Raw genomic sequence first — 25,918 nt, 5'->3', positions numbered from 1 at the left:
TTGTCAGGTTGTCTGTTCACACATAGAACCTATATGGCTTCAAGAAAGGTGTTCAAAAGTACCAGAAGTGCTGAAAGGAGTGAATCTGATGGTGTGGATATAACTAAGCAGTAGAAAAGGGATGATTTGTGTGCTCAAAGTAAAATCAACACTGTTTTTCTTTTCCAAATAACTGGGTACGAAAGCCTTGTTTGAAAATGTCTCATTGTTTAAGCAATCTGTAATAACAATGCACAGTTTTGGATTAGTTTATGTAATTATGTAGCTTCAGTTTAATATTGATTCAGTTATGCTGAAGTGGCATTATTGTGTGTGTGTGTGTGTGTGTGTGTGTGTGTGTGTGTGTGTATGTGTAAACATACAGATATGACTAATTGAATGCAATCAAAACATGTTATTGCCGAAAATGTGCTCCGTATTTAGATATAAAGTGTAAACAGAAGAACGTTGACAAACTCTGTAACTTTCAGTTTCAGTGTTTTTCCTGCATCAGATTGAACTGAATGTATTATATATTGTCTTTACGCCATTTTTCTCTCTGTTGAGTTTGTTTTCATTTAGTTCCTTATCCACTTATGAATGTTGGCTTTTCTTCTTTGTTTCCTTTGAGGTGAGATATTCTCACAAAACTCTCCTCCGGCTTTTTAATCTCACTTTGACTAATTGAATTTTCCTCTGCTTTCTTCATCACTTTTACATGCATTATGCAACTAAACTACACTAAATGAGAAAAAAGCATTCAACTCACTGCTCCGTCTCTTGATTAGCCAAGTTTCTTCATTTGACAACAGAACCTCGATGTGTATTCAGCAGAGACTCTTGCTCTTTTGAAGACAAAGTGAGAACCATAAAACACTCTGATTTAAGAATGCAATAATGGGCTATTGTGAAGAGAATTATCTCTTATCACAAAACTCCGCAACATACTTTTGTGGGAACTGGTTTGGCAACAGGTTTCAGAATTTACTCTCCCTCGCACACACACACAGACAAAGCGTGGTTGTTTTTCTGATCCTTTTCATGGCTCCCAAATGCAATATCCCCTTCAACAGTGCCAGCTCCATCATTGCCCTTTTAACGAGGTGATATCCAGACACATGGGAGCAGATGTTGCAAAGAAAACACATTGTGACGTGATTGTGATCGATGTGCACCTCCCACCACATCCACTGCATAATTTGGCGAATGGCATCCGGATAACAACCTGCATTATGTGCAGACAGCTGTCGCCATGGCGTCCGGGCAGCCATTGCATTGGCTCCCACCTTACTTCAGGCAGAGGCGGGGGAAGCCAATTAGAGTGATTTACAGCTTGCTTGTGTCGTCATCACCTTGAAACCTGTGTCCCGGTCCGGCTAAAGAAAATGCACGGCTACCTGGGTGGTAATGAGGAGGGCATGCTGACGAGAGCAGCACAGTTGTTTATTGAAATGTGATTACGCTCCAGTAATCTTTTAAGGGGACGTAAGGATTGTGTTGCTCTCTACAAAGCCATGGATTATTATAATGTTATGTATGAATATTAGATATTAAAAAATGTACCTTCCTCTATCCCCATGTTCATCTTTTTACTTCAATGATAAGAAAGATTTAAAGTCATTGTTCAGAGTGTGGAGCTGTATGTATATACATCTGATTCAGTCTTGAGTGCAGTGTTTTGTGATAACATAAGAGAATAGGATTAGTTTTTGAGAGCTATGTATAGCTTCACTTGGGATCTTATCTGCTGTTTCACCTGTGCAAAACAATCATTTCAATGTTTATGTTTAATTTCACAGTTTTACGTATTCTCTATAGGCCATGCATAATTCACTATAGATAGTACAAAGATGGTAAATTTTCATCTGCCTCTTTGTTGTGCACATTATGCATAAACATTTGAGACCTATGTGTCATTATTGTGCCACCCTAAATCCCTTTGTAAATTCATTTTAAACAAACAAATGACCAAATGAGGATAGTGCTGTCTGATTCAAAATGTGAAAACCTGAATGATGTAAATGAGCAGCGGCAGTGGATTTGAAGGTTTCTGCAGTAATGAATCCGATACACAGCATTTGATGAAATGGTGAGGCAGATGGAAACCGGGAGATGACAAGACCGTGTTAAATAAAGGAAGAGGACTCGTGATTGACTGTCACTAGTAATCCGAGCATGCTTTGAAGTGTAAAAATGATGATGGGATACAGTTTGAATGCATTTGCACTTCCATCAACAGCTTGAGAGGTCACAGGAACGGTTCAGTCGAAATGCTGGCGGATGTGCCGCTGTAAGATTCATAGAATATGATAAAGCATCAGACTGACTTTGTTACTGTGGCTAGAAAAGACCTGTTAGTTAGACTGTGGGAACACACAGGACATATGGTTATAGTCAAGCACTGCAATGCTCATTTAGTCTGGTGGCAAATGCAATACATTTTATAAGCAATCTTTACTATATTTTAAAACAGGTCTGAATTATTGTACAGTCTAGACTGAGTAGGACACAAGAACACTGCTAAACCTGTGGGGTAAATCAAGAAACAGAATGTTAATTAATGGCAGTAATTTACTCGACAGAAGATGCTGCGAAATTCAGTGTATCGTGAGATCTTGCCTCAGACATACGAGCAGCAACGCCCCTGCCCAGTAGGTGGCGGTAACAAAGAAAGTTGGGCTGGTTTTATCGCCGAAACCTAAAGATGAAGAAGACGTCGCTCGCTTATGACATGATTTTCCCGCGACTTTCAACTTGAGTGAGTGAGCTAGCTAGTAAACAGCGTTCTGGAGAAGCACTTGGTGTATATATATCTTGAAAATGCTCAAAAAGAAGTCAAGTAGCACTGAAAAGAAAAGGAAACACTCGAAGTCTGAAGACCGTCATGACGGCAACAAACGCAGAAGTACGGAACCCAACGTAGCGGTGAGCTATTCAAGCTAGTGTAATGCTAATGGCATGTTTTGTTTATACATGTAGCTACGGTATATGTGCGCTGGTGTAGTTATATATATGTGTTGACAGCCCGTAGAGCCAAAGGGTACGGCATTCAGAAGTTGAAGTTAGGTAAACTACCTACGTTCAACTTTAGACTTTGGTGTAGTTGTGTTCATTGATGGCAATAATAAATTGTAGTGATTTATTGTACTACAAAGCCTAAAATGTAACTAAAAACGAAAATTAAATTGTTGTGGATCTTGATAATTTGACCTCACAGTGAAATATTAAACATATAAAGAATATTTGTTAAATTGTGAAATTACAGTTAGTAAAACATTTAAACATTGATATAGGGTTGACAAAATGTAAGAAACACCTCAATGTAACCCAATACAGTTCATCAGTATCATAAACTACAGCTTCCACATGGCTCTAACGTTGAATCAACATGTCTCTAAAATGATTTCCACAAAAAACATCAACATTCACAGAAGGCTTAGGATTTATTGTAGAGCTGTTGCATTACTGCATTAGTTTTAGCTCGATGAAACTAATAGACTGTCCACTAAGCGTAGGTTGCAGCTGTGTGACCTGCATATGTTTTTCTTGTGTTTTTTCCCAGTTGAACAGAAGCCTGTGTAATGGATAACAATTAAACATTTTAGTTACACTTGCAGACTTTTTCAAGACCTCCACACCCTGTCTCTCAGTAACATATTGGTTTCTTAAAGCAGGACTCCAAGGATGAACTCGCTGACCCAGAGCTGGACAGGATTGGCAGTGACATTGAGGACGGGGGTCTTGACCTCAGCCTGCCATTCCAGCCCATCACTGCTTATGTCACTGACAAGCGGGAGATGCTGGAGCAGTGTTTCCATGTGCTGGGGGACAAGAAGCTACGGAAAATGCTGCCTGACGAACTCAAGGTAGTTGTGCGATCATGTAAACTCCATGACATATAATTGTAAACTCATAATCTTTGCTTACAAAGGCTGAATATTTTAAATAATGTTTTCTCAGTGTTTGAAAGCTTTCACACTTCAAATCCATGTGTAAAAAAAAAAAAAATATATATATATATAACGACTATTGAAAGCGCATCTGTGGACCAAAGGACAGAGGCTTACCATAACCAGCCTGAGAAATTAGTTTCTCGACAATGTAGCTTTAGACTTCCTTAAATGTTGTCTTTAAGATGTCTGCCCTCCACAAACTTAAACAAACGTTATATTTGCCGTCGTGCTGTATTTTTCCTGACATCAGTTTGTAGTTTTATGGATCATATTTTGTTCCATGGCAAGTGTTGTCCTCCCACATATGTGGCCATATTTTGTATTGTTGGCTATATTCCAACTGCACCAGCTTTGGCTGAAAAAGCAACAGCACCTTGATCAGTAGTGATCATTTCATGAAAAGGTTTGTTCCATCTTTTTGTAGGTATATACTGTCAACTGATTGAAAGTCACCTTATTTGCATTTTACTTTTTCAGATCACTTCAAAAATTGATAGTTAGAGAGAAAATGGCTGCTGTTCCTGTTATTTTACATACTGTGTGTTTAGTTGCTTTATCTATAGCTACACATGAGCTATGGAGCTGTATAGTGAAATAGAAAAGTAAAGTTATAAACATACCTATGTTTGTGCCAGCTCTAGAAAGCGTATGGGATTTTTAATTTAAAAATTGATAACAGACAGACATAATGCCATAGGATTCTGCTGTTTGCTTGGGGGGCTATTAAAGCAACCCATCGTCAAAGAGACTATTTAAACACATAATCATTCACAGGACTGTAGTTTGGAGGAAATCAAAAAGATGTGCTGGGAACAGCTGGAACCAATCACAGAGAATAATCTCATTCAGATCTTAGCAGGTAAGACTTAAGGCCAGTTTGGCAGATTTTTCACAGTTACGTACTTTCTGGACTGTCTGTGCTTAAAACAATCTAGTCTTGTAAGAAAACCATTTTCACTCACTGAAAGCTGTTGTTTGTGTCTAGGGGAAGAACTGACATCTGGAAATGGCGACAAAAAGACAGATGACACCTTGGAAAGCCAGTGAGTGAACGGTTTGATAACTTATTCAGTGCACAATGTCAGACTGAAAGTAGAGTGTATTTGCATGCATTTCTCATACTTTTATGTATTTATTTCATTTCATCAAGGCAAGACAATAATGTGGACTCTACATCTTGCCTCAGAGAAACTGCAAAAACGGAGGACCCTAAGCAAGGTAATTAATATGTAATGCGCAGAAAGAAACCCCCCCCCCCGGCACTCAATCAAAGACTTCAAAGACAGAAAATAAGCTATAAAAGGACCATTTTACATTTCAAATGTCTCTGTGTGATTTTCTTTACAGAGGGCGGTGGTTCAGGCGAGGAGAGTGACGTCCTAAGCATAAATGCAGACACTTACGATAGTGACATAGAGGGACCCAAAGAGGAGCAGACTGTTAAAGCTGTGGACGGGGCAGTAAAGGTAGCGGACAGCAGCATTGAAGGCGCTGACCCCGCTGTAAACCCTGACCTGCCAAATCCTGCACCTCCCACGGGCTCTCAACCGACGGAAGCCAAGAAAGACATTCAAAGCGACATAGACAAAAGTGTTTGTGAGATTTTAGCGCTTTCGTCCACGTCAAGCAAAGAGGAAGTCAAAGAACAGAGTGTACCCCCGCAGCCTGCAGATGTTTGTTTGCCCGTTGAAGGTGAACCTGTTTCAAGTCGTGCACCTGCAGCATGTCAGCCATCAATTCAGCAACTGGAGCTCCTGGAGTTGGAAATGAGGGCGAGGGCCATCAAAGCCCTAATGAAAGCAAGTGATGGGAAAAAGCCTTCTGTAACTAAGAATGTATAGCTTGTTGTATTTGTTATTTCTGTTATGTTTTAATTGTTTATAGTCTTAAAAGAAATTGGTTTACAGATTAACTTTTTTTGTAAGCAGTTGAATGATACAGTTGACAACATTTACAACATAGGATTTCTCCTTTTGCCTTGATTTGTTGTTCTGTGAGTGTACAGTTGTTGTGTTATTGCTCCATGTTGGAATGACGTTTCACACTATTTAATGGGAAATTAAACACAGAAAGGCCTGTTCTACACCTACTGATTAAATGTCTTCTGGGTTGATTAACATAATGGTATTTTTCTGTCTGGTCACTAGATGGCAGTGTTAACCTGCCACAGTACATCCATGGTAATGTGTCTAAAATGTGTAGAGGAGAGCAAGAGGTGATTTATTTGCTTACATTACAGTCAAAACGGTCAAGGCAGCACGAAAGTCAAATTCTCTTAGTCATGATGTTATTTAGTAATACCGTTAGGGTAGAAATTGGTGGCTGAGGTTCTCCTTGAGTCAATGTTAAAAGGATGTGAGAAGAGCAGAAAGATATGTTGTTTTGTATGTAGGCTGAGCTTCGCAAGCCAAAGCAGCAGTGTTGTACTGTCATTTACAGCAGACACACCTGCAGCATTTCTTCACTGAGCACTAGTTTGTATCTCAGTATGCATAGTAATGCCATGTACTGCTGTCTGTCAGATTTGCATCTTCTAAATGTTAGGCTTCTAACCCCAGGTTAAAATAGATCTCTGTTTAGCAAAGAACAAAAAAATAGTTCCTGTGGCATCACAGACAAAGAACGGAGAAACCCAAAGTTGAATTAAATCTAAGACTATTCGACCAGCTGTCCTCGCTTATACATCAAGTTAAAGAACCTGCCAGTTTTATTCACCAGAGTAACTTAAATATATATATATGTTTTTTTCTTTCTGTACCTCTACGTTGCGCCTAGAATTAATGGCATCCTCTTTCCTAATAGTGTAGGGTTTTTGCTGTAATGTATTCTGAAGCTGCTTTGTACCTGTAAAAACTGTAAGGTTGCAGTGTGTATGTGTGTGTGTGCAGTTACATGCAGATGCAGAGTAGAAACGGCTCTCTACCCCACCACCTCACAGGAGACAATGAAATGGATGATAAGAAGCCAGTTGCCTCGTGGGTATTTGCATTTAAAAGGGTTGTTTCATTGGAGGAATGAGGGTGGGGAGGGTTAAATGCATCATTCTCTATGCATTTATGTGCAGGTATCTTTGTACTCATTGATTTGAAGAGGAAAACGTCCACTTTAGTGCAAAGGGGGGTACAGCGATTCTAAAGTGCTAGTGGTGTCTGTGATTGGTGAGTATTTATCGGTGTGAATTTACTGCTATTAGAATACCAATTATGATTTAGTGTGAGCAGATAAATGGCTTTTTAAGCAGACCTCAAAATGAGTGGGCTGAAAAATTTGGATTGATGGAGGTGAGATGATACTGTTTTGTTGAGGGAGTACTTTTTGAATTCAAATGAACCTTATGAACCGTGTTGAAATATTGAGGTATGATGCTGCCATGAATGGTGCTGTTAAGAAAGTCAAAAACAAGGATGTGCAAAAAGTTCTTGTGCCCACCGGTTCATCTGTGTAATAGCTGCACCTGTCATTTTCCTCAGTTTTGTGACCAGGCCTCTGGTTAGCGATGCTCATTACACTATTATCCTCAAAGAAATGTTTTAGGGTGCTTTATCCTCTCAACTTCTAACTTTTTTCTATGCAACAGTCTCTCAAAACTTTGAAAGATTCAACAGTCTTCTTAGGAATGAACCATAAACATAATGTAATCCCTCACTGTTTCTCATTAAAACTGACTCCAGGTCCTGTAGTCATGTACTAGATGTTCTGGAAGACTTTATATGCTACATACTGTGTTGGATGTAGAAACTGATAGTTTTGTTGCATTTTATATTGTGATGAATACTTCATGGGTGTCTAGAAATGCCAGTTGTCTGCAATCACTTTCTCTCCCTGTAAGACATCTTCATCACTTTCAACTGCCTTACCGCAAAGTCAAGTTTTCTAAATGGACTCCCTAAAATGTACAGTGGAATGACTTGGTGCAATATAAAAGAAAGATGGAACCGTGCATTTATTGTACTATATGCTAGCTTTGTTGTGTGTGTATGTATACACACACTTAAAAAGTGTTCTGTATTTTGGCGGTTGGTAATTGTTGCAATGTCCCAGTGGACAAAACACGTAAAGGAGTGAAAATGCAAACATTGGGAAGAAAGAGCTCCAATCCAGACTTGCTACAAAGACTACGACAAAAATACAAAAAGCTAAAGTACGAGCATTAGGAGGGACGTTGTTAGAAATGGATGTCAGTTTAGGTCTTTGAGTCTGTTGGTCCAGAATGAAATATCTCACGTTGATGTTAGCTCAGCTGTACGTCAGACCTAATAATGTATCATGCTCCACATGCTAACATACTAAATGTTAGCATGGAATGTACGTGATGTTGAGAATTACATATAGTAAAAGTGCCAACTGCAGTATCCCGGCACATTGATGTTAGCCCAGCTGTACATCTAGCCTAATTATGTAGCGTGCTTGCAAACATTAATGTTTAGAATTACATGCTAACTGTATGTAACCACTGCTTACAATGGAAATGAGTTAGAAGCCAATGGAATAGTAATACACCGATATCTGACATCTAGGTTTTATAAGGAGGACGTTAAGTAAAACACGGCTCTACTTGGTGAAACAGACAACATGTATTTATTAACAGACATAAGGACAAAACTTTACATGACTAAATTGTAATCTCTGACAACTGTATGAGATCACCTTTCACTGTTTCTTTCTTCGAAGTGTTTACACAAAACAAGTCTGTCTCTCTGTTCAGAGCTCTGTTGAACACAGATTATATCTCTGTACCCGGGTAGTTTTTAAATTCAATTCAGTATATTTTTTCTAGTCCTTTGCTCTTTCGTTGGAGAGTTGTATCGTTTTTTCCTCAGTTCAGTTCAGTTTTTGTTTAGTCAACTGCGTGGTTTTAGTTCAGTTAGGGGCCCCTATATTTTTTCCTTAAATCTTATCTGGAATCCAAGTGGAGGACTGGTGCGTCCAGATCCATGGAGTGGCCCCTTGACTCCTCCACATACAGCCGCAGCGGTGGCTGGTCTGGCTCTCTTGCTGAAACTCCTCACAGTCGTCCGATTTCATTAGAAAAACAACTGGAGAATAGTAATTAAAAACTCATTGAATAATGATCCTTCTTAATCTTCTATAAACAACAGTATCCTGGAAGAGGGTAACCTCCTCCTGGATAACTCGAACAAACTTCAACAGGTATAATCAGCGTTTACTCATACAGCCTTGAACCTTGGCAGGAGAGCTTCGCTGCCTTTGCTGTTGTCAAAAAGGTGCCTATCACTTCCCTCCCTAATGTTTCTTTTGCTGCACATTTCTGCTGTTTGTGTTTTGATATTTACAATGTTTTTGGGCTTTTTCAAATTTGGAGCCCATTTTCATTCGATTTCTTTGTGCTTTCACTCGTGTATGTTTTACTGTTTGCAGTATTTTCTGGTTTGGGGTGCATTTATCTTCATGTTTGTGCTTTCAGTGTGTTTTTTTTTTTTTTTTTAGTAGCCTCTGGAAATTGTAAAAGTAGCAGTAGAAGCACAAGAATGATTGTGAAAAAGACAAGCTCTCAGTGCAATATTAAACTCCAGATGTTACTGTAGGGACAAAAACAGCTATTGAAAAATGTTGATGTCATTTTATTTTTAAGAACACATCCTGTTTGCATAAATAAAGTAATTCTCTTCAAATTTCCCCTGTAGCATTCCCTGTTCTTTCTGCAGCAAGAAATTAAATTGAACTAACAGCTCATGCTGACAGGCAATAAATAACTTAGCACCTCTATATGACTAAATGAATTGATTTCCCCAAGCAATGACTCAGCGGACACATTTCATTTTCTTCAAGATTTCTGTTTGTCTTAATAAAGTAGAGGAAGAGGTGTTTAATGCTAGCTGTAGCTTGTTTTTATTAAACATCTAATTCTGTAATAGTGCTAATTGTTGTTGATTATAATAGAAATAGTGGCTGGATAACTTGCTCATGAATCTGTTCATTTTCTGCCCTAGATGTTTATAATTTGAATGGTGGCTCACTGAAGGCAACTTTGGACTTGGCTAAATGGAACCTTCTGTTCCCTTGAATGTAAAATAATGACAATTGCTGTAGTTTCATCACAGGTGTGCCGCACATCTGTTCACTATTCTCTTCATTTGCGTGCATAAATGCTTGTTTTTTTATTTCTTAAAGGGGCATAAGCTTGGCAGAACCCTTTTTGATAAATGTGAAGTGGGTGATTGTGAGTTTGGTGCTATTTGAAAGAGAAGAGGTCTTTTTTTTGTCACACTAAAAAATTCCCTGAAAGAGATTTGAACATTTGATATTCCACTCCAGTGTAGTATCTGCATTTGGAGAAAATTCCTCCCCTCCACTGACTCCACTGACATCTGACTTTCAGATTCCATTCATGCTCTCTCTGCATGGGCTCCCCCCTCCTCAACTTCGGGGTCTGCATTTAAATGGTGCATTAATACCATCAAACAACCATTGAAATTCTGGCGTGTAGACGAGCAAGCCAATAAAGCAAAATGCTTTTGAAGGATATCGGAGACATCGGGCAGGATGGATGACCTTGAACAATCAAATCGGCATAAGCAAATGAAATATCCCAATATTACATCAAAGCCAACTCCCACTGCGACAGCAACTGCAACACGATCAACAAGCTCAATCCTAGGGGTACCGGTGCTTTCTCACAGAAATGTTGTGGTTGATGGCCTGAAGTGGATATATTTTACATCTAATAGAGTAGGCTTTGTGCAAATCTGTAATATTGTGTGGCTTTTGAATGTTCATTTAATCTCTGGTTAATCTTCAATCAGTAAACATGACTCCCACCGAAATGAGTATGCAGACTGCAACCCTAATCTATAATAGCATGCAAAGATTTAGCTCTCCTTTGAGAATTAAGGGTGATAGCACCCAAGATAATTATGTGAGCATCAGATTATATTTCTTTGTCTACATCAATAACGCAAAACACTGTGAAGCTCATTTGGGTATAATAACTCTAACAGGAGCTTTCATGTCAAATAAAATACACATTCTTTTAAAAAACTCTGTCACCACACCCAGTGTAAATAAATCTTAATGGATGAAACTTGTGCAACCATTCAAGAAAATCTATTTTATCATGTGGATTTATAGTAATTGGGAATGATATTAACATATTAATTCCAGCCTCCCAATCATTTCCTGTTATTGAATTTCACAAATGTGCACAGATACTATATGATTCTGCCATAAGAGCCATTTAACTTAACTAATTTCCCAGGCAACTACACAAACATCACAACTTTAAATGTTTCTACATCATCACGTCTTTGGGAAGTTACTTTTCTGGAAAAATGTGAGTGGGCTGAATTTGTCAAAATACTGTACTGTAAGAGCAACTAACACTAAAATATCCGTTATGAACAAACCTCAGTATACTGTAGTGGAGCACACACGGATCCTAACTTAATGTGGCACTGAATATACAGGTTTTTAAATAAACTCCAAAGCCATTCTAAATCCAGTTTCTTTAAACCAATCACACTTTCTGTGAAGCTCAGCTTTAAACAGCTGCACGGTTATAGTCCCAGCTGGCCTATGAACAGCAATGGACCACCAAAGTGTCTCCCAGACAGATGATGGATCACAGCACGCAGCCCTGGTAACTCACACTTTTATGATGCTAGGTGAAGACTGCACCATTTGTGCTGGGTTTGGAAGACATTGAACTGTCAAAATCCTGGTGGGGTGCCATTTATTTATTTTTATTTGGATGATTTATTTCCCACAGAAGCACAGAAGGACTGAGCCAAGTAAATTACTTTTGTCAAAGTTGTGATAAAACTGTCAAATTGCTTCCCACCATCAGCTGGCAAGCAATCGTATTACATAAGTAATTGTCAAAAGGAATGTCAAGAGAGGAGTATATTGCTCGCTGAGCTTCTGCACGTCTTTCCATCAGGGTTTTACATTCCTTGACTTAGTTTAATGGCCCTGTCGTGTGCTTTAACTACACCGCAGCATGTAGCTCTCCGGGTTGAAGCCAAAGTGTCGATATTAATCTTAACTTTTAACATTTTAAGTGTTGACACCAACAGCTTTGAACACGGGTTTTGTATGTCTCTTGGTTTCTGTTTGGTGACACCAGTCTACGCCTACTTTTTTACGTTTCACAATAACAAGTAGGGCAAGTGTCATTTATCACTTTTGATTGACGGCTGATAACTTTTATGCTTCTTTCTAGAGCTCAGCAGCCTTCAGATTCCTATAAGTTCTAAAGTTATGGGCGATGATAAGTCAGACGTATGGAGTTGTTGTCTAAGTCGCTCAAACTATTATACAATAGGCATGAGTCATGCGACCAATAAACTGAGCTGCACAAAAGCTTACCCCCACTCCAAGTCCCAGCATCCATACTCTCCTCTCCTTCATCACATCAAATGAATGGAGTGCTATTTCAGTTGCACTCTTTGACAGCCAATTAAGCAGCCAGTGTCTGCTTCACGCTTCCCCAAACTGATTGCTTACCCCTTGCTCCCCTTGTGAGGGGTTACACAGAAACAGTGCTTTTGCATCTTAAATGGCTTTTTGATGTGAAAACAATCAGAACAAATTGTTTTACTGGTGGCAGTGGAATTTCAAGTGTTGCTCTCAGTGTTTTTAATATTTTGAATCAGATCAGAGGAAGGCGTTTACAAAGATGAACTCAACTCAGTAATTGTTTATTCTTACTTTTCATCTTGTAGTTAAAGGTAGTACTCTTACGGCTTCACATATTTACTACAATTTATTATTTTCAACTCTACAGTACATTGAAGACACAGTACTATGTATCGGATATGTATTGGTTGGCTGATGCCAATTCATTGAAAGGTCCACCACAAAGTTCCTCATCAGTGAGAGAAATTTCAGAGAAAAATCTGAAGTGGAAGTGAAATCTTTGACTGTGATTAACTGTATTATTCATGGAGTTAGCTTAGGAAAGCTAACAGTAACAAAAATGTATCTCCAATCTTGAATAAATTGTATCTATGTATGTGCAACATTTCAAATCAATTGTACACCGAGCAGCAGAAGAAAGAAGATAAATGCTAAAAGCCTAAAGTTTATCCTCCATAAAGGGCTTTCCCCCAGACTTTCTCCACGTAACTGGCTAACTTAGATGTTTCGTTTGTGAATGAATCTATTTTCATCTTGTTAAACAAAATCTGGCATGGTTCCCAGTAAAAAGGACAATAGAAAACAAAATAAACTATATATACATTTGAGTTGCACATTAAATAAATCTCGTCCAGTTTCAACATTGAGTGGTAAAATACTAAGATCTCAACTGGGCACAAAAAGATCTTTGCTTCTATTCATAATTCTCTGTGAGCCATATGAATGTTTTATCATTGTAAATTTACGCAGTTTTGGTTTAGTCCCTGTGTCAGTTAGCCCAATGTTTTTAACTCTCAGCAAACAGCAGTTTCTCTCACATAAACGTTGATCTTTTTCATTATTGAAACATGCCAGACAAAATCCATTAATTGCTGTTAGTTTTTTGTCAGTTTTGTTGCAATTCATCTTATCTCTCCTGTCTTAAATCACACCAACTGCTCCATTCTAAGGCTCCAGTCCCACATGGAAGTGAATTCAGTGTGCCCTTCATTGTGACTAGTTTTTGTCGTCAGATAAAGATGGCTCATTTGTTCGCTTACTAAATGAACCTCTCAAATTTTGCCTTTGAAAATGAGATCATCATATCTGTAGTGTTAAAAGCAAGCGCTGATTCAATGAGGGATTTGGGGACAGATGTTAAAATGTCATTCCTGATGCGTACCTCAGCAGGAACAGGTGTTGCTGGGCCTGCTGGTAAATGGAGTCGACATGCTGGGGGGAGAAGAGGTGGCTGTTTATCTCCGTGTTCAAGTGCCTAAAGCTCCTGGACCGGCTCCAACTCCTCGGGACATGCGAGGCCCGCCTGAAGCAGTAAGTTTGCACAAAGTCTGGCTGCACATTGTCATTCATTTGTCGATGCCCTCTGCAAATAATTCACTGGGAAGCGATGTTGGCATACGTATTCATTACAAATGAGAACACAGCCACTCGGTGCAATGTTGATGAGCAAAAATGTCATTGTCAAATGAATTTGTGCTGTGCGCATGGGTTATGAGCTTAGGAAATGAACTATTTGTTTGTCAGAGGCTAAAGTAGTTCGGCACACTAATAACGATTTCTGTGGGATTAATCAAGGTGAGTTCGAAGTCACTCTAACATTAATCAATATTCCCTTGCCATTCAGTTTAATCTGGCCCAACCCAAACTAATCAGCGGCGGGCGATGCAGCCCCCTTAAGACTTCACAATTGAGCTTTTATGCCATTTTTTTCCCTGCAAAGATGAATTGACTATCACTATGCGCAATTAAAGGTCATATGGAAGTGATGAGTCACTTCAAAAATCAACATCGTAAAACCAAAAGATCCATCATGAGTCATCCTGTATTCACGGCAAAGGTCCACCTATTATAGTGCTCCTCAATATTGATAACCTCACCTCAACCTATTCCTAGGCGACTCATTAGTCACACAAGTAATGATATGTCATAATAGAGCAATCAGTGTTCTGGATGTGAGTGATGGCTGCGGCTTAAGACATGCAAGCCGTGATGTAGTACATGTCTGATCGGAGGAGCTTTGGTATTTGCAGTTGGGGCCAGAAAGATGCCCACCCTATCTCTGTTTCCCCCCCTAAGGTAAACAAACAACATCCTGCCACTGAGAGTTAGACTCGGCAACCAAAGCCTTTTTTAAAATTTATTTATTTTAGATAGCTGAGAAGTCATAACAGCCATATTGGGTGTTTTATCAAAGGTTTATCATCCTTACTCCAGACTCATTACACGGGTGCAGAGACGGCATAATAAAACGTGACTTAATCAAAACCAAGCAGGCCTCCAGAATAATGGCTCCCCACAGCTGAATATGTGAAACAATCGGGCAGGGGCTACTGTTGTACTTAACCTCATCAAGGTCCTCATTTGGGTGATGGAGGACACAGATGCTGAGGCGAGGGGTCTGCTTGGGGGGGTTGTTTGTTATTTTCAATTTAGGTTTGATGAAAGAGTCAGCAGTTTAGGGATAATTACAGTAGTGCATGTTATCTCATCTCATTCTGTATTAAAAGAAGAATTTTCTTTTCCTTTTTTTTTTTGTACAAAAAAGCAAAAAAAAAAGCTCCCACATATCTTTGCCCGAGTAATGCAAGATTGAGGTTTAAAGTTTGAGCAAAAGACAATTGCAGGGTTTTTACACTGGGGTTGAAATCTTCCCCCGAAAGCTTTTTTTCCGAAGTGATGTGCAAGTGTCTGTTTCTGTAATGGGCTATGCCATGGGAATGTTTCCATGGTAACATGGCAAAGGCGCGAGTACAGCTCAATGCCGCTCTCTGGGGAGTATCTGGGGAGCTTCTGCTTAGTGGGAAATGATGATAATAGCGCAGAGTGTTGGATAAAACTCAACTGGGGAAGACTAACCCCTTCATATTGCAGGGAAAAGAGATGATGTTCATCTTCTTTTGCTGGCATTTTTTTTAAAAACCAGTTTCCCTAGTTACCGTACTACAGCATGTTCCATATTCATCGCTTTCATTTTTGTTATTTCATGTAGCGCACTTTGACAGACAGTAAAAGTAACTCTTCAAGAATAAAGAGCACAAAGAGACACAGTGGTGCTGGTCAAACCTCAGATATTTTTATATTTTTTGACAGTTTTTACTGTCAGATTTGTGAACAGTGCTCTTTTAGAACTTGTAGTGCCCTACATACAGTACAGGCCTTTGGAGCTTCACCTATTCAAAAATACAGTGCAATATTTTAACTGTGAAAGCTTCTGCCTCTGTGACTGTTTTTTAAATCCAGACTGACACATTGAAGAAAGTGTCTTGCAGTTGCTGCATATTTTGTAGAAAATAGCTGGAAATATCCATGCACAATTGCTCACACAGTGGTCTTAGAAAGACTATTTGACCCGGTGACCCCTGTTGCAGTGAGAAAACCTCTGCTCGAATCAGATACCTGTCTATAGCCCACCGGCGGTCTGTTGCTCTTTTCCCAGCGCTGATATGCGCGCACATGTGCGTGTTGTTCAGTGTTAGATGTCGGATTCCAGCAGCTTAGAAAACACAGCTTTGTAATAGATCACAACTGTGCATAAATTACATGCACAGCGAGAATTAGGCGCAGAGAAATAACTGAAGACTGAAACTCTTTGGAGTTGAAAATGTCACATTAATTTCAAACACATTACCCCCTGCCGAAAGACTTAATGAAGAAGCCCATTAGAATGTCATACCTGCTTACTTGTGAATTTTGTAGAAAGTTTATTTGATATGTCTAAGTCAATTACCCAAAGTCTTTGTGATAAGGAACTGCTCAGTGAACCTGAACCCCCCGGTTCTACTTGGGGAAAGCTTGGATATTTTATACACGGCTGTGCTTTGAATAATTTCCAGGGAGAATTTCTTCTTTGGCAAGGCACTCTATTCTCCCCCTGCCAGCTTAAAGGTTTTGTCCTTGACGTCACTTTGCAAAGTGTTTGCAACTGATTCCAAATAAAGACTTAAAGATCTGGTTTAAGAGGAGCCGGGGCTGCTTTTTCTAGACCCTGCACATAAAGAGACTGACATGATGAGGCATCTTGGTGAGACTTTTAAACAGAACAAAAAGCATTTTTCACTCTTCTTATAAGCTTCCTTTTCTGTTTTAATACAAATTTTATTCTATGGTGCCACACTGTGAAATTCTTCTTCTTGGTTTAAAGGTGTCGTCCTGCAGTTTAGCATTTAGCACTTTAAGGACATGCGACAGATTTAAGAAATGAAATGGGGCAGAATGCAGCAGAGACCACCATATCCTGACTTTTAGTCCCTAGTTAGGTCAAACTCAAAGAACACTGGATCCTACATTTCCCATAATACAACTGGAGCTCCCTGACCTGTTTTTATAGGTATTTTTGTGAAATGGTGGAGTACCAGTTTAATAAAGTGAGAAATGTCATTATGTTATATTATTTCCTTCATCCATCCATTCATTTCTATATAAGTGCATGTAAAGAAAGTAAGAGTGCTGCTGTGCTGTGTGTGGACAGCTGGACTGATATACTGACTGTAGTGTAAATAGTGCATAAAACATATAAGGAACATACATTTTTGTGCAATATTTGCGTTGAGTTGTGACAACTGGCCTACTTGTATTTAAACTCTGGCGCAGTGATTTTTATTTGTCAGCATTCTCACGGCAGAGTTTGTCTCTCTGTGGACGTGGAGCGTTTCATGTCCTCCTCAGACACATTGCGGGAGCGCTGGGACAAACACCGGATGAGTGACTAAGAAAACAATTCCCCTGGATATGCCTGTTGTCTCGCTCTTCCTCTCTTGCGCGCTTTTTCTGTGTCTCTTCGGGGCTGAATCACATTCCTCTTGCTTCTCTCCAATGTGTCTCTGTCATATATAGGTGCATGGGCACATGCACACATACTCACAGACATACGCTGCCTCCTCTGACACACACACAGTCTGACAAATCCTCCCTTCTGCCAAAAAGTCGATAAATAAATGCATTGTCTCTTCACTTTCTGCTGTTGGCATCAGCCTGTCTAAATTGTCTGAGAAGGCAGTGGAGTGTGAAATTGAGTTCAGAACTGTACACTGTGTGAGGGAGCACAAGACGAGCGTATGTTTGCTTATTTATTCATATTGCAGCAGCATTCAGTAGCGGTTTTGCAAGAAAGGGTCAGTTAAACACGTAGAGGTGTTGTTGGTGGAAATTTGACAAGTTTAAAGGAAGACTCTTAGTGCAGTGGCATTTTGCCCTTGCAAGGGGAGCAATAGGTTATTCATCTGAGGGGTAAATGAAGCTTTAAAGTGAAATTGTGCAGTTACTGTGAGCTTCTTATTTCTTCGGGCCCTGGGTGCTGTGAACCAGGTCGACTTCTTTTCGACAGTCGCTATCATTGTTCTAAATGCCATCTACACTGAAGCTCGGTAGTTGCATACAAAGCAAAAAGGTAATTTTACTTGAATCACTAGGTAGTGATTGAATAACTTCACAGTGATTTGCTCTCTCCTATTTCTGAAAAGATGAATTTCTTTCCCAAAGCCAAAGAGTTCATGCGAGAATAATAGCACCTGCCCACACTAATTTGCCAAGAACAAATGATTTTGCTGGAGAATGTAACTTTTGTGCCGCTTTCCCAAGATTTAATCAGAGGTATTACGCAAACCTTCCCTTCCTCAGCTCTTTTCTTGCCATTCTGTGATGAATGTGTTGTTACCGGATGATGTATGTTTATAGATTGCCGGGGATAACTGCTGTTTTGAAGAGTTATGGCTTCCCCTCACATCACAGAAAGTGCCTCTATGCGGAAATCATTCAGGGATTTCAGGTTTCTCTCAATTTCACTGAGCAGGACATATGATAAATGTGCATTTTATAAAATAAAAAAAACACATCCCTAAACTTTGTTTCCAGACTTTTTGACAAGGCTGTTTGAATGTCAGTCTACTGTAGAGCCTGGCAGGAAAATGATTCACCTATTACGCTTTTTTCTTTAAGATTAGCAGTGGTTGAAGTGTCCTTCACTGTCACCTGAATCGCCAGTACGGAGGTCATCCTCTTGCACTTTTTTATTTCAGAGTGACAGAAATTGTAATGGCATCATGAATCCCATCAAAGTCTTTGCATTCTCAGCATTACCTGTAAGAACTGTCCAGAGGTCAGCTGATAGTAGAGCCTCCATTTTCGCAAAGCTCCATCCATCCATCCATCCATTATATGTTGTCATATGTGGAATGTATGTAATGTGAGAATGCTTTCACAGTATAATCAATAGCCCTGAAATATACGAAACGTAAAGCTGCCCCTTTGGAGTTTTCTTGTAAACAAACAAATGTTATGTTTACATTAAGTGCCTCTCAACAGAAGGCACTGTGTGTCCTTGAGGTCTAACAAATGCGTTGAATGTATTTCCCTCCTCATAAAACATTTGCAAAACTGATGTTTTTGAATGCCTTTGAATGTTTTAAATTTCATGTTTATTTCCATGTTGGCTAGCTTTCAGCCTTCTTCTTCTTTGCCTTTGTTGGTGCATTTCTATGTTTATTTGCGCATTACCGCCACCAGCTGTCGATCCTTACTGTGTATCGTGTTGCGCTACTTGTGATCAGGAACTCTGCAGCATTGCACCATTTAAAGGACAGTAATAGTAGTGTTGTCTGTATCCATTGTACTCAGATTGATATCGAGGAAAATGATGAGCCTCAGCATCACTAGACATATATTTTTATTTGTTGAACACAATGTATTAAATCACCATTGAGACTCATGGCTGTGTCATAAACCTTGATAAGGAGTGTGACCATTCCTGACTGGAAAAAGAAAGCTAATTTTATGTTAATCATGGTACCTTAAGGATATTTGGCCTATTATCTACTTATAAGCATCTGCACTCATTAACTGAGTAAATACACAATTACTGTCATACTAATTAACGTGTCATTTGGCCCTGTCTTTAATTTCCAAAGAGCTGCCACCTCCTATTGCCACGTTACTATGACACGCAAGCCAGCAAACAGATTGCATTTTATCCTATAGAAGTCGTTTGCCCTTTATTGAAATGCAGAGTCGTTTTAATGTGGTTAATGATGTAATTAGTTGTTGTTGGTGATAACAAAAAAAAAAAAAAAAAAACGCTCAACATCCAGAGCTCTAATGCCTGTGCCTGTTTGATTTCCATAAGCTGTCACGTTGACTGTAGAATATATTCATCTTGACTGGCTCGAGGCTTGATTTTGAGGCGTGAACTCAAAAAGTGCAAAGCACATAATGAACACAAACATGAAAAGCCACTGTTGGGGGATGTTCTTTAAACATATTATGTTCTTTGATCGATGTGATCTGTTTACCAACCGTGCTATGCTGTTACTGTAAGAAAATGCCATCAGTTTGCCAGCAAAGCCCTGCCTGTAAATGTCACACGCTCTCCAAAACGACTGTCAGCGTTCACTTTAACCTTTTGTTTTTTGTTTAAACTTGACAGCGTGCTGTACTCAGACATAACTGTGCAGAGTCGTGATAAAGGAGTGCCAATAGGCAATTATTAGTACATTCTTTCCAACCACTTCCAGTATTACTTTTCACCTAATTTGCTAAAGTCTAGTCTGCATCCTGTCTTATTTCTTTAAGTCTCTGAAAGCCATCAGCTCCATAGACACGATGCCATTATGCTAGTGCCAGCCAGCAACCCCCTTGAAGTTTACTGGAATCAATATTTCAGTGCTGAATGGCAAGTTCGTCCTTAAACAAAAATAATTTTCCTTGACAACCTGAACAAGCGTCAAGCCAGTTAGAGAAGGTTTGCCCTCCTCAGAGCCCATTAAAAGGGTTTTAATGAGGGGAGAGTGGAAGGCAGGAGACCCCCCACTTGCTTTTGATACAATGCACTGTCACCTCATTAAATCCTGATGACATTCAGCGGTATTCCAGGACAGTTGTGAGACCCAAGTGTTACTCTGCGGACGCTCTGTCACCATGGGGGCACTGCCAGGGGAGTGCGGGTACCAGCTGGACTTGGCACCACAGCTTGGCCCTAGACAGTGATAATGGCCTCCCTGCGTCTTGTTCACATCACATGCTTTGTCACTTTAAACTGCTCTGTAATGGCCTTCTTGGGCTGCCATGAATTGTGCAATAAAGAGAGGGTGGAGACAACCCAAACAGAATAGTAAGCAAGCTGGGATGTTTACAAGGGAGGTGGTCGAAAGGTTGGTGGTTTGATGTGCTGTACTGACAGTGGCCAATGCTTCCATAACTGATGGACGTTTCCATAAACTGTAAATGCTTATTAACCCACTCTAACGAATGTATTTTGAACTAACTTGTATTTCGAGTTAACAACAGCTGAAACTGCTGTAATGCAAAGAAAGATATTAATTGTTTTAACACCATCATATGTTGTACAACTGTGAGTGGGCAATTGAGCGTTCACTCAGCCCCGTTCTTGTTAGCGTTGCTATTGCTGTCAATCTTTCCCTTCTCACACGCAGTTGACAATGATATCAATGGCAGAAAGACACAATTTTTGATCCATTTCATGCACTTTTGCTCTTGTGTTTTTGGTTTCGGAGAGGCTAGAAAAAAGACACCACCCTCCAAACTTGCTATTGCTCTTACTACACCCCCATGCACACTGCTTTGGCATTTAGAGAAATCTGGCGACATGGCAACACCGTCAACATTCTTTTCTGGTTTAGATGGAACTGTCATATCAACTTTTTCTAACTTTAGTGCAGTTGTAGGAAGTTTTAGTGCAGATTTATGGCTCATTGGCCGTGCAGTGTTACAAAATACAGTAATCTAAACTCAAGGTCCACTACTAGCTTTTCCAGTCTTAATCAAGGCAATCAAGTTTACTCATCATGTGACCTAAGTATGGAACTTGTATGCATGTGATAAATGGTGGTTCTGTACGACTGGAAAACTAGTAAGTAGACCTTGACTAAACACTATTTTGTCAAACAACTATTTCCAAGGTCAAGAATAGAAATAGAAAATCTACAATTTGTTCTAAGACATGGAAGACATTAAGAGAGTCATTTGTCATGATTGTACAATTATATAATTCAAAACTGTAGCTTAAAATGATCATTCTTAAGTGATGGGAAGGATGAAGTATCACCAGTTCCAAAACCAAAGGAAAAAAAAATGCATGTTAAATTACCTACCTCAACATAAACTACAAAACTATAAACAACAACAAAACTGACGGACAAATTAAATACTGTTTTCTTTTGCTTTCCTCTGAAGTACATAATTTCCAGCAGCATTTGATTAATTGTTGTCTGGGGAGAAGAAAGCACTTTAGTCTGCCTGCTTTTGTATTTAGGTTTTGTGAACAATATAATGTTGTTTTTGTTTGAAATATGTAAAGTGCCCCAGCTCTTCGATTTAAGATGTTCTCAGCTCTGAGCAAAACCATTGCTGAAAACAAGCATGAGCAAATCATGTCACCGTTATGAGCCTATATTGTTTTTCAATTTGAATTAGTGCCTAAATGAAGCATTATGATACATGCACACAACCTCTTGGTTTATTATCCCAGCCTTTTTTGTAGTTGGTGTTATTTTAATCACATTGAAGCATGGTTTAAGCAGAATAATAAAACGAATGGGGAGGCTAATTTTAACAGCTTTCATTTTTCATTTGACTCAACCAGGAGGTATATTTGAGGGCTGTTTGTGTTCTGTGTATGTGTATTTGCATGCACGATGAATGCTATGCTATTGAATGTCTTGAGACACTCGAGGCTTAGCAACGGCATACTATAGACATGATAGAAGTGAAATGTAATCTGTCTGTCACACTATGAGTTTTTCATAGAGGAAGAACAAATCAGCTCCGTTTTTCTTTGCAGTTTTACACAGCCCCGGGTTGTATACATGAAGATATCATAATGAGACTTTGAGATACAGCAGGTGGGGGAAAAAAAGTGGAAACACGAGGCAATATACTGTTTGAATATTATTTACCGATCAAGGAATAGGCCCACCCTTTGCCTTCAGAGCAGCTTCATTCTTCCTTGTAATGTCGTACATGTGTTGAACTGTGTGTAGTGGGAAGTCGAAGCATCCCTCAAGAAGGAAAAACCTCAAGTTTGTTGAGTGATGAAGGAGGCGGAAATCTTCACTGCACTCTGGGCTCCAGAAATTCCCATAAAGGATTATTCCGGTGTGATTGGAGTGTTGGCTTGTTTTCCACTTGTATCACGTTATATTTCTTGTAGTTTACTGGTCTGGATTTTTTTTAAATAGTGAGACAGTTTGAGGCACTCCTAGCAGAAAATGAAAACCAGCTTCACTATGGAGGATATATATATATATATATATATATGTATATATATATATATATATATACATACACATATATATATATAGAGAGAGAGAGAAAGAGAGAGACAGAGAGAGAGACTAGAAAAAACAAACTACACTCACAGCTAAGACATTCTCCACCCTTCCTCTCCCAAGGTGAAACTGTATGCCCACTCAGAAGACAAAATAGGGCAAGCCTCGCAAAGTACTGAGGCATCATGGATAAAGGTGAGCTATACCAACAGAGGAGGAAGTGTATACTATTACATAGCACAGTAACTGTCAGTAATTTCAGTATATGGTCCTGAGCTGGTCTTTTAACGTCAGTATGACCTTGAGTCTGAGTTTGAGCCTGCACTGTGGCATACTGTTAACATGCAGAGGGTTTTTATGAGGAGGAAGGTGGTCAGAACTGAGAGGGTGAGAGGTGGGAGGAAGAGTTGGAGTTTGTCAGCAGTGCGGCAAAGAAGGCACATTTATTTGTAAAGCATCTTTCAAACACTGAGGCAATTTGAAGGGGCTTTACAAAAAGTAAAGGAATGCATTTAAAAACAATAAAGCATCCGAACTGAAAGCTGACAACAACATGCTTACTAGATAATCAGTTATCAAGAGAGAGATATTTCATATAGCTAGGGGTTATTTTACTGCAAATAAATAATACATATTAATGCTTTTATTAATATTTAATGCTTGATACTTACTAATCCTTTAAACCTGCAGTAACTGATATTTTGGCTACTTAGAAGCAGCACTAACTTTTATCACCCTTTTATGTTGATATGGCGAACATGTTAGCATACAGATGCCTATTTAGACATTAGCATTCATGTGGAGTCATGTTTGCGTCCACCTGATGAATGTAAGTTCATGATTCACACTCATTGTAGCTCTGTTTTTGGTCTCCACCAACGTCTGAGGTTAATATCTAGCTGACTAGCTGCTAGACGCTCCACTATGTTCAACCGCTATTTGCTAAGTTTGTCTGTCGGTTGCTTGGTGGCGGGCACATGGTGTACAGTGGATTTTTTGAGCTTTTTCGACACTGGTGAGAGCGCTGAGGGTGAACCAAAACTGTAAAGCTGCAGGCTGTAAAACCAAAACAATGGCCTGAAAGACACCAAAACGCTCTTTAGAGCTGAGGAGAATGGCAGAGTTGGGTGATTCTCTGTAGGTTCATCATTATGGATAATTTAACTATGTGTAATGTACATTACACATAGTTAAATTATCAATTTTTAATATAAAAATATTGATTTAAACACTTTAAATGACTTTCAGCTCAGACGCTAATCTACGTTTCCTCCCACATAGATATTCTCAGTGCTCTTTTAAAGCTAATACATAGCTTTAATTGACATTCGATTAAATAATATTCACCTGTGTAGCAGCCTTCAGCAGTGTTATTAACTTAATTCGAAGCTGATGTCCCTTTTCACATGGTTGTTATTTTGACCTTCATGTGTACCAGCAAGGAATTGCATACTTTTGTGTATTAGCTCAGTCTGTAATGATTTTTCAGTGACTATGAAACTTGTGAATTGATACATTCAGCCTGCAGATACTTTTTCACCAGAGAGTTGAGTCTCTGAACTGTCCTCTGCCTAATTTCCCTGTTTACATGTATAAAACTGTCTCCATTTGACAACAGCCATTTGCCACTTTGGCATTTGTTGTAGCAATTACATATGGCTCTCTGTTTTTTTCCCATTGCTTTTCAGTCATCTGGACAAAGACAGAAGGAGCAATTTTTCATACCATTCTGCATGCCCACTTACTCACTGACAGAGACACTGTTTGTAATTAGACTACTATTACTGTCTGCCAAATTACTGGTTGTTTTTCCTTCAGAAGCTCCAAACCATCATATGCCTATATTTGCCAGTGAGAAACCGCTTTGTCCACACTGGGAGAGATCCATAATTGATATTGTGGATTTCATTTGAAATATGTAACTTGGCTGAGAAACCTGTTCCTGGCTGCTGGAGATTTGATAAGCCTCCTGCCCTTTTGTCAAGTTGAACAGACTGTAAAGGCAGAGAGATGTACTCCAGGGACCAATGAACAGCTAAACAGATGACATGAATCCGAGCAAGAGTTCCAATGAACTTTCCTTGAACTAGAGAGGACCAGTGATCCATGGCCGTAACTCTCTCCTCTTTCTCTCCTTTTTTCCCTTCTCTTTCTCCTCCGCACACGATTTTTCTTTTTATGCATTTTCCCAGTTCTCTTCCCTCTCAGAAGGAGCCAGTGGTAGTTCTTAAGCTAAAGTCACTAACAAGGCGCTGTCACAGTGTAGTGCCACATCGCTGCCTTCCCATCATGTGGGATTTTGGTTTGAGAGACAGCAGTTCATTTTCCAATGTGTGGGCTTTCACTCCCACCATCCCCTCCTCTCTCTCCCATTGCGGCTGACCAGGAGTGTTCCCAGGCCATTGGTTTGATTTATCCACTCTGCTCAGGCAGTAAGCAACAATAGACCACATAAAATGAAAATTCCCCAGCCTCTCGGGATGCGGTCTGCGTTTCAGATTTGCCAGTATTACACAATGTCTTTTGAAAGACTCTTATATTTTCAACCAGCCTGCGAATGTTTATATTAATCTCTAAATGGCAAGCACACAAATTGATCGTGTTGCTTTTAAGTGAGACCCCAGCAGCTTGTCAGCCAGTATTTGATTTAAAGGCGAGACACTGTGCACAGACATTTTAAAGGCCTGAATGAAGGTATTTGCAATGTAGAGGTGCAGTATTTACAGCAAAACATGTCTGAATTGAATATCTTTCCTTTTTTTTACGTCATAACCCTCATCCATCCTGCCAGCCATTTTCTATAAGGGCTTAACCAGTTCAAGCTTTTATCTATGCCTCATTGTGCATATCTGTGGATTACCAACAGGGGGCAGTGTAGGCGTTCATAACGATGCCGGCGCTTTCTTTCTGGAGACAGCCACAGCCTGTCTGTCCTCTCAGATGCACAAAGGAGTGAGGAGGCATCGATTTACATACATCAGCGGCGCCGTTAAAATACTTTTCAAACACTCATACACTGTCTCTTTATGTCTGTTTCTTTTTCTGCTTTTCATACAGAAGACATACCTGTGATTGGTATGCTCACTCAAATGCACCATACATTCATCTTCTAAG

At 39.5% G+C, this 25,918-nt stretch overlaps 1 protein-coding gene across 1 annotated transcript; it reads left to right on the top strand.

The window, feature by feature from the left end:
• Positions 1–2,779: 2,779 nt before the first annotated feature.
• On the top strand, positions 2,780–6,033 carry LOC139306110 (caspase activity and apoptosis inhibitor 1). Its single transcript, XM_070930071.1, has 6 exons — positions 2,780–2,904; positions 3,654–3,845; positions 4,707–4,791; positions 4,918–4,975; positions 5,083–5,150; positions 5,280–6,033. Exons 1-6 carry the CDS (start codon positions 2,800–2,802, stop codon positions 5,771–5,773), a joined length of 1,002 nt encoding a protein of 333 aa, XP_070786172.1. The 5' UTR covers positions 2,780–2,799; the 3' UTR covers positions 5,774–6,033.
• The last annotated feature ends 19,885 nt before the right edge of the window (positions 6,034–25,918 follow it).

This window comes from Enoplosus armatus, chromosome 23, assembly GCF_043641665.1.
Source record: "Enoplosus armatus isolate fEnoArm2 chromosome 23, fEnoArm2.hap1, whole genome shotgun sequence".
In the NCBI taxonomy this organism is placed as follows: domain Eukaryota; kingdom Metazoa; phylum Chordata; class Actinopteri; order Centrarchiformes; family Enoplosidae; genus Enoplosus; species Enoplosus armatus.
The sequence above is the reverse complement of the archived record's forward strand: the minus strand, read 5'-3'. Positions and strand labels throughout refer to the sequence as shown.